The sequence below is a fragment of the Rutidosis leptorrhynchoides genome, chromosome 3 (genome assembly GCF_046630445.1).
Source record: "Rutidosis leptorrhynchoides isolate AG116_Rl617_1_P2 chromosome 3, CSIRO_AGI_Rlap_v1, whole genome shotgun sequence".
Lineage (NCBI taxonomy): Eukaryota > Viridiplantae > Streptophyta > Magnoliopsida > Asterales > Asteraceae > Rutidosis > Rutidosis leptorrhynchoides.
The window spans coordinates 319040997-319050357 of NC_092335.1; the positions used below are offsets into that span (position 1 = coordinate 319040997).

General features: G+C 34.0%; 1 protein-coding gene across 1 annotated transcript; it reads right to left on the minus strand.

The window, feature by feature from the left end:
* Nucleotides 1–462: 462 nt before the first annotated feature.
* LOC139901100 (uncharacterized) lies at nt 463–1004 on the minus strand. The gene is made up of 2 exons (XM_071883839.1): nt 709–1004; nt 463–649 (listed from the first exon to the last, which is right to left on the minus strand). Exons 1-2 carry the CDS (start codon nt 1002–1004, stop codon nt 463–465), a joined length of 483 nt encoding a protein of 160 aa, XP_071739940.1.
* Nucleotides 1005–9361: the final 8357 nt, after the last annotated feature.

A 9361-nucleotide genomic window follows, 5' to 3' on the forward strand; every position in this document is an offset into this window, starting at 1 on the left:
TTTGTTTCTCCCCATCTTTCGTATGGCCAATCTAACTTCCTCCTCGTTAATCCTCGTGCAGAAACAGTTGTTTTGAAACTCCCGAACCTCGTGGGATTTACCGTTCCACTCTGGTCTTCCCCTACCGAAAAGAGATGCAAAATAATCTTCCCATCTTTTCCTAATAAGATCTTCTCTTACTATACTTTGACCCGCTACATCCTTGATATATTTTATGTTACCTAAGTCTCTGCTTCTTCGCTCCCTAGCTTTGGCTATCCTATATATGTCATTAGCTCCCTCTTTAGAGTCAAGTTTCCTATATAAATCTTCGTATGCTTTGTCTTTTGCAATTGCTACGGCCTTCTTTGCTTCTCTTTTAGCTTCTTTATATCTTTCTTCTACCCTAGTTCTCTCTTCATGTGACCCTTCTCCAAGAGTAATGAGCTCCCTAAACCTCGCCTGCTTTAAAGGGACTTTCGTTTAGACATCGTCACTAAGCCACCACGACTCTCTTCTACTCTTTTGGGCTCTCGATGTCCCTGTAGCCATTCCTAAGGTCTCTTTTGCCACATCTCTGATAGTGGACGCCATGCGATTCCATATCTGGTCTGCTTCAGTAGGGGAAACGTTATCCCCTTCTACACTCAATCTCTCAACAACATTCGCTCTAAAAGTCTCCGCATTTACTCCATAGAGGTTCTTCCAAAGGATTCTAGGTTGTATAACCCTAGCCCTCCTGCCAACTCTCCCCTAGTGACTAGGTCCATGACCAGCAATCTGTGTTGGGAGGAGCACGTCAATGCTGGAAGGACCTTACAGTCCCTACAGGTCCTAAGTTCCCCTTTACGAAGAAGCAAAAAGTCAATCTGGGTGCTACGATCCCCGCTATGGAAAGTGGCTAACTGAGCATCCCTCTTCTTGAAGAAAGAGTTTGCTATCACCAACTCGTGGGCAATGGCAAACTCAAGAATTGAGCGCCCCTCTTCATTTCTAGGACCAAACCCAAAGCCCCCTGATGTCATAGCGTGGGGGTACGTGATAGTACTATATTTTACTACGAAATACGTTACAAATTATACAAGTTTTAATTATTTATTTACAAATGGGATATACCTAAACCTTGCTACAACACTATAGGCAGTGTACCTAATCGTACAGTAGTGTAGTTTTTAGGAAGTCCGGTTCGTTCCACAGGGAGCGGGCTTATTGCACACTATATTTTTAAACAATTATATTTGTACAAAATATATTATATTAATAATATATAAAAGGGGGTTTTTACCATTTAATGACCGGTTTGTCTATTTTAAAACTTTAGTCGCAGTTAAAACCGAATGTAAAATAAATATAACTTAATTTAAAACGTAAAATAAATAACGATAATGAAATTTCGATAAATAAAAGTGCGATAATTAAAAAGTACGATAATTAAAAGTGCAATTAAATACAATAACAATAAATAAAAGTGCAATAATTAGAAGTGCAATTAAATATGAAAATAAAGGAATTATGCTTATTTAAACTTCCATAATCATGATGTTTGACGTGTTGATTTTAGTTTTATGTCCATGGGTTAATTGTCCTTTGTCCTGGATTATTTAATATGTCCATACAGATTTGTCCATAATAGTACATCAGTCATAAATATAAAGAGCGAAAGCCTTCGTCAAATTATTCTTATTCCCGAAGTCAAATATTCCAACTAATTGGGGATTCGAATTGTAACAAGGTTTTAATACTTTGTGTAATGAATACACCAGGTTATCGACTGCGTGTAAACCAAGGTTTTACTACTTTGTTAACAATTACACCAATTACCCTTGAATGTAATTCACCCCTGTTTCAACAAGTCTATTAACTATTAATCCGGTTCCGTGTCCGCTAAAATGAATAATTATTGGTATTTATAGATATCCCGCCCACCGTACCCAGTCAAGCGTATGTGGTTATATATAAATACGTCAAATTATAAGTTTGTATATTAAATTAACAAGGTATTGTTTAGTTAATATAAAACCCATTAATAGCCCATAGTCTAATTTCCACAAGTGTCGTTCTTTTATCCAAACCCCAATTATGGTACAAAGCCCAATTACCCAATTTTAATATTTTTAGCCCAACATCATGATTACTTCGGTATTAAATAAGCATAATAATAACTTAAGTACGAGACATTAATTAAAAAAGGAGAACATAACTTACATAGAGTATTTATCGCGTAGTGTTACACGAACAGAATTTTGACTTCAAAAACCCGTAAAATAACCTTTACATAACCCGAACTAATCTAATATAAAACTACCCTATACTATATATATTATATATATATTTATTTATTTATTTATTTATTACAGAGTATTATTATTATCAATTTTTTATATTTTTACTCGGCAGAATGCATGGCCTTTTATAGGCGTTTTGATTTCTGACAGCTCTGCGAGTCGTGGAGTTTTAAGCCTGCAAACTCCGCGAGTCGTGGAGTTTGAAAATCCAGCTCACATAATTTTGGAACCTTGCTTGTCGACATAATTTATATATAAATATAAAATATAAATAATTAATATAATTATTTATATATTATATTATATTCTTGTGCATAGTAGACTTGTAATTTTTAGTCCGTTGCGTCGGGCGTTGATAGTTGACTCATGTCCTGATTCCGGATTTTCGAACGTCCTTGAGTACTATTTTATATCGTGTACTTTGCGTTTTGTAACTTGTACTCTTGTCATTTTTAGACGTTTCTCATCAATAAATTGAACCTTTTGAATTGTATCTTGTACATTTGAGCTTTTTGGAAGTTTGTGTCTTCAAATCTTCGTTTTCGCCTTTTGTCTTCGCACTTATTTAATATAAACGATTACAACTTACAATAGGAAAATTACAACTAAATAATTTACATATTGGGAGGATATTGCTACTAAATATATGTTCATTTGGAGCACTATCAAATATCCCCACACTTAAACGTTGCTTGTCCTCAAGCAATACAGAACTTGAAATTAAATCACACGAATCACTTCTTTATTCTTCACACTTTATACATCGGTGATTTTGATACGGAGGTATAAACAATGAAAGTAACGATGTGGTTTACAGTCCCACATGACTATGAAAATGTAGATCCTTAAGGAAACATTTGATCTTTTTGAAAATTTAATCTAGCTTTTACCCTAGATAAGTTTTCCGGAATAACCCTTCACCGGTGTTGCAAAATATTTTTGTGGCTTTTGTGGGTTTCAGATTTGAAAATTTTAGCTCAAAACTTATGGTTTTGTGTCACCCACTTGCTAACCTTGTATTAGGAAAGCAACACGTCCAGTTTACTTGTCCCGTATATTACCTTTAGGTAAACTACCGTCCGGTTGTAAAGGAAAGCGATGAACAAGCAACTGTTAAGGCAATGTCCCGTGACTTGCTTTTGATTATGGTCTATAAACGTGTCGAATGCTAGTACTATCCTTTGTAGGAGCAATAGTAAAGATCATCCTATGATTTTTCGGTCTGGCACAAGGTCCTGTCTCCGACCATGCTATGCAACCACCGTTCTTACGGTTGACACCCGATTTGGTTCAGGTGACCTAATGAATTCCAGGTGAATTCCTAGGATTTTACGTTCAATGGTAATGAACGCATTGAAAATAGGTTTTCAGAAAAAAATCGGTTTTAATTTTGATCAAAATATTTTCTCGTTCAAGCTCGAGTTTAGATATCATCGAATTCCATGAGTTTGTAATTCTCAATCTTTAAGGTCAATCTCAAGGATTGAGTAATATCAGGCTTAAAAGCTGATTTTTAATCTTTAAGGAGATTATCATTTCTGGGAATCTGATTCATTAGTCTTATCAAGCTAATTTGCACGGTGTCCCCCCATTGTACGAGATAAATCCTTCTCATGGTTAGGATAAATCTGACCATTTGGCGACCTTGTTTGATGCTGAGGTCCGTGGATTTCCTGCTGATTTTAGTGATGACTTTTCTAGATTTTTCGTCAACCTACAGCTGGTCTGGACGACAACTTCTTGACCTAGATCAAGAAGCGTGTGTCTTTTTCGGAAGACTTTACTTCCTTTTAATGATGAAATTGATTCATCGTGTAGATCCATCTTTTCTTTTCTTTCATCGGGTAAAATAGTTAATTTAGTCCAAAACAAAAGCACCTGCAATAAACTTTACAGAAACATGTGCTAGATAGTTTTTAATTGAATAACTAGGTACATTCTCCCCACACTTAGTTTCTTTCTTTGCCTTTTTATTCTTAAATAAATAAATTCAAGCGTTTTAGGGTGTTTCTCAATTTATGTCCTTTCCGAGGTAACGATAATTTCGGTATTAACACCTAATTTTCACCGTTCATAAATATATATAAACATGATTTTAAATTCATTTAGTTGAAATTTTTTCAAATTTTCATAAAATTTGGCGTATAAACCCGAGAGAATTTATAACCCTTCCCCACACTTGAGATCATGCAATGCCCTCATTTGCATGAAATCAGACTCTAATTATAAATTCATGAGGGTGATTAGTGTAGAAAAGTGATTGAAAATACCCAGTTTGTAATTACAAAGCTCGTCAAATGATAGATGGCGAGCCTCATCGTTCATTCCTTCTTGTTTTATCACACATATTTTTCTTCAAAAACGGTTGCTTTTCTGAACTGTTTGCTAATCTTTGAATATACGTATTTTACCCTAAATTATTATGCATTTTTATTAACGAGTTATGCACTAACCTGAACCCCAAATTTAACGTTAAGTGGGGTTAGACTTCCCCACATTTAGCTGACGACATGTGAAGTCGGTAGAATGAGTTCCACGAATTAGAGTAGTGAGCCAGTTATTTACATCTCGGGTGGTGTATAATATATCAATGGGTTTAAAGTTTAGACTCGCCCAGTTATCACTACTTAATTCTTTTTTAAGTGTAGCTTTTAATAAATGGATATGTCTCTTTTCTGGTTTTTGGTCAAATGGATCGATATACACCGATATACTTATTTCTATAGGGTGGACAATTCCTAATATTTCCTTCCTTTTATTCTCAGGATCAAAGTTTTCACCTCTATTACCCAATTGGGTGAAATTCGAGGTGTCATTATCTATTACAGCTCGTAGTTCATTTCCGGTGGATGACTCGTCTATTGAGAATATTGGGTTGGAAGGTTGTGGAATGGTGAAGTTCGGTTTGGCCTCGGGGGTAAAATTTTCAACGTTATCGTATTACCAAGAGTACCAATTTGTCACCCTTACTTCTTCTTTATCCATTGATGGATCGATGATTTCGTCAGTAGAGGCTAATGTGTCGATATGTTGTGAAATTGGTAAGACTGAATAAAAAGTATCATCAGGATAGTTGGTGATTTCGGAGCTCTCGAATTCATCAAAATTCGATGATATGAGATTTTCTTGCACACGACTCCTCAGATCAACAGGTGTGTAGTCTGATAGAGTTTCAGCTTGCCGGTTTACAAACTTTCTCATTTTTTCATTTTGAGCATTGAGTTCTTCGAGTTTGATTTTCATATTGTCTAATAAATTTTCAGTACGTAATTTTCCTCGTCTACTGGTTGTTGAGTTTGGAAATATTCTTGGGAATAATCCCAATTTGAATTGTATTCTTCATAATCATTCCATTCAGGTTCCGTGGGTGCGTAATTTTCCATAGGAACGTAATAATAACATTCCCATGTTGAGTGATAATCTCCACAGATTTCACAACCAGTTATTGTTTCGTCATTCGTGATCCAAGATTGACCGAACGAATTGTCATCAACACCCGTTTGAGAGTATTGATTTAATTGATTTTGGATATCAAAAAGAGTTTTCATAGCCATGTTTTCAAAATTTTCCATTTTATTGCGATGGCCAAATTTTAGCTACAATGTGGTGCATTTACTAATTTTCCTATTAGTTATAAAAATAGAAAAACTTATATAAGTTGTCCAATTAATAGACTTTTCTGCTTTTGCCCACGTTTCGAATAGCCAAAAGATGCAGCAGGGAGCCAGAACCCTTTAAATCGGAAGCTCACAACTCAGCCACTAACATATCCAACTATTACTACGAAGCAAAAAATTGTCAACGTCCATTAATTTAACCACTTAAATAATTTTTCTTTCCGTTTGAGATATTAGATAACTAATAGAGAAAATTTCTAAGTCCTAAAAACTAAAGCGTCGAGAAATAAGAAAGAAAAAGAATGCGCGTCGAAAAACGTCGAAAAATAAAAATAAGAAAATAGCGCGTCGTAACTTAAAAGTCTAAAAATTAAATCTAAAAAGTTGTGCCTAAAGGTCTAAAGGTAAATGCAATTTTATTCAGAAAATGGCAATTACTTAAAGGCACTAAAATCTATTTAAAACTAAAGCGAAAAACGGCGTCGCAAAATTCCAAAGCGCCTAAATCTTAATCTCAAGAAAAAGCACTTAAGGGATTTAACGGCAAAGCCTAAAAATCTAAAAATAAAAATAAGCTACGGCAAAATACTAGAACTTAAAACTAGATACGAACAATAAAGATACAAATATTACACTAAAAAAATACAAAATATAAAAATAAACTTAAAGTTGTAAAAAGTACAATTTTTATAAAAATATTATTTTTATATTTTTATTTTATAAAAGTATTAATTTTTATATATAATAAAACTAATTAAAATTAATTATTACAAATTTAATTAAAACTAAAAATTAAATATTAAATTAATTAAACCTAATTAGGGTTTTAAAATAATAATAATTAATATTATTCCGTAATAAATGCGAAGTAGGGTTCCTGGGTGCGCCTGTCAGGATGGCTCCGCGAGTCGTGGAGTTTTAAGCCTGCAAACTCCGCGAGTCGTGGAGTTTGAAAAACGTATTTTTTTTTTTAAATTTTATATTGTTTTTCTAAAAATATATATAAATATATTTATACAAAAATAAATTAAAAATAAAGCGTTTCGCCGAGTCCCCGGCAGCGGCGCCAAAAACTTGATGTCGTAGCGTGGGGGTACGTGATAGTACTATATTTTACTACGAAATACGTTACAAATTACACAAGTTTTAATTATTTATTTACAAATGGGATATACATAAACCTTGCTACAACACTATAGGCAGTGTACCTAATCGTACAGTAGTGTAGTTTTTAGTAAGTCCGGTTCGTTCCACAGGGAGCGGGCTTATTGCACACTATATTTTTAAACAATTATATTTGTACAAAATATATTATATCAATAATATATAAAAGGGGGTTTTTACCGTTTAATGACCGGTTTGTCGATTTTAAAACTTTAGTCGCAGTTAAAACCGAATGTAAAATAAATATAACTTAATTTAAAACGTAAAATAAATAACGATAATGAAATTTCGATAAATAAAAGTGCGATAATTAAAAAGTACGATAATTAAAAGTGCAATTAAATACAATAACAATAAATAAAAGTGCAATAATTAGAAGTGCAATTAAATATGAAAATAAAGGAATTATGCTTATTTAAACTTCCATAATCATGATGTTTGACGTGTTGATTTTAGTTTTATGCCCATGGGTTAATTGTCCTTTGTCTTGGATTATTTAATATGTCCATACGGATTTGTCCATAATAGTACATCAGTCATAAATATAAAGAGCGAAAGCCTTCGTCAAATTATTCTTATTCCCGAAGTCAAATATTCCAACTAATTGGGGATTCGAATTGTAACAAGGTTTTAATACTTTGTTTAATGAATACACCAGGTTATCGACTGCGTGTAAACCAAGGTTTTACTACTTTGTTAACAATTACACCAATTACCCTTGAATGTAATTCACCCCTGTTTCAACAAGTCTATTAACTATTAATCCAGTTCCGTGTCCGGTAAAATGAATAATTATTGGTATTTATAGATATCCCGCCCACCGTACCCAGTCAAGCGTATGTGGTTATATATAAATACGTCAAATAAAACCCATTAATAGCCCATAGTCTAATTTCCACAAGTGTCGTTCTTTTATCCAAACCCCAATTATGGTACAAAGCCCAATTACCCAATTTTAATATTTTTAGCCCAACATCATGATTACTTCGGTATTAAATAAGCATAATAATAACTTAAGTACGAGACATTAATTTAAAAAGGAGAACATAACTTACATTGAGTATTTATCGCGTAGTGTTACACGGACAGAATTTCGACTTCAAAAACCCGTAAAATAACCTTTACATAACCCGAACTAATCTAATATAAAACTACCCTATACTATATATATTATATATATATTTATTTATTTATTTATTTATTACAGAGTATTATTATTATTAATTTTTTATATTTTTACTCGGCAGAATGCATGGCCTTTTATAGGCGTTTTGATTTCTGACAGCTCCGCGAGTCGTGGAGTTTTAAGCCTGCAAACTCCGCGAGTCGTGGAGTTTTAAGCCTGCAAACTCCGCGAGTCGTGGAGTTTGAAAATCCAGCTCACATAATTTTGGAACCTTGCTTGTCGACATAATTTATATATAAATATAAAATATAAATAATTAATATAATTATTTATATATTATATTATATTCTTGTGCATAGTAGACTTGTAATTTTTAGTCCGTTGCGTCGGGCGTTGATAGTTGACTCATGTCCCGATTCCGGATTTTCGAACGTCCTTGCGTACTATTTTATATCGTGTACTTTGCGTTTTGTAACTTGTACTCTTGTCATTTTTAGACGTTTCTCATCAATAAATTGAACCTTTTGAATTGTATCTTGTACATTTGAGCTTTTTGAACGTTTGTGTCTTCAAATCTTCGTTTTCGCCTTTTATCTTCGCACTTATTTAATATAAACGATTACAACTTACAATAGAAAAATTACAACTAAATAATTTACATATTGGGAGAATATTGCTACTAAATATATGTTCATTTGGAGCACTATCACCCCCATGGGCTCCCTCATAACCTTCTGTCTCCGCTCCTATATGTCCATTCAGATCACCACCTATAATCAGTCGATGGTCCGCTGGGCACCCCCTCACCACCTCATCTAACAATTTCCAGAAACTCTTCATTTCGGCATCACCTAAGCCCGCATGAGGTGCGTATGCACTAATGACCGTGAAAGTCTCCTCCTTAATAATTAAACTAACCGACATAATCCTATCGCTAAACCTGCCCACGTCAACGACGTTATCTATATGTAGTTTACCTAAAAAGATACCTACCCCGTTCCGTGTGCTATCCTAGAACCCGAGTACCACAACTTATAGTCCTCAATCTCTATCGCCTCTTCACCCTTCCATCTAGTCTCTTGAACACACACAATGTCTACATTACTCTTACGAAAGGTATCAACGAGCTCAATCCTCTTACCAGTCAAGGTTCCTATATTCCAGCTACCCACTCTAATCCTACCAAGGGT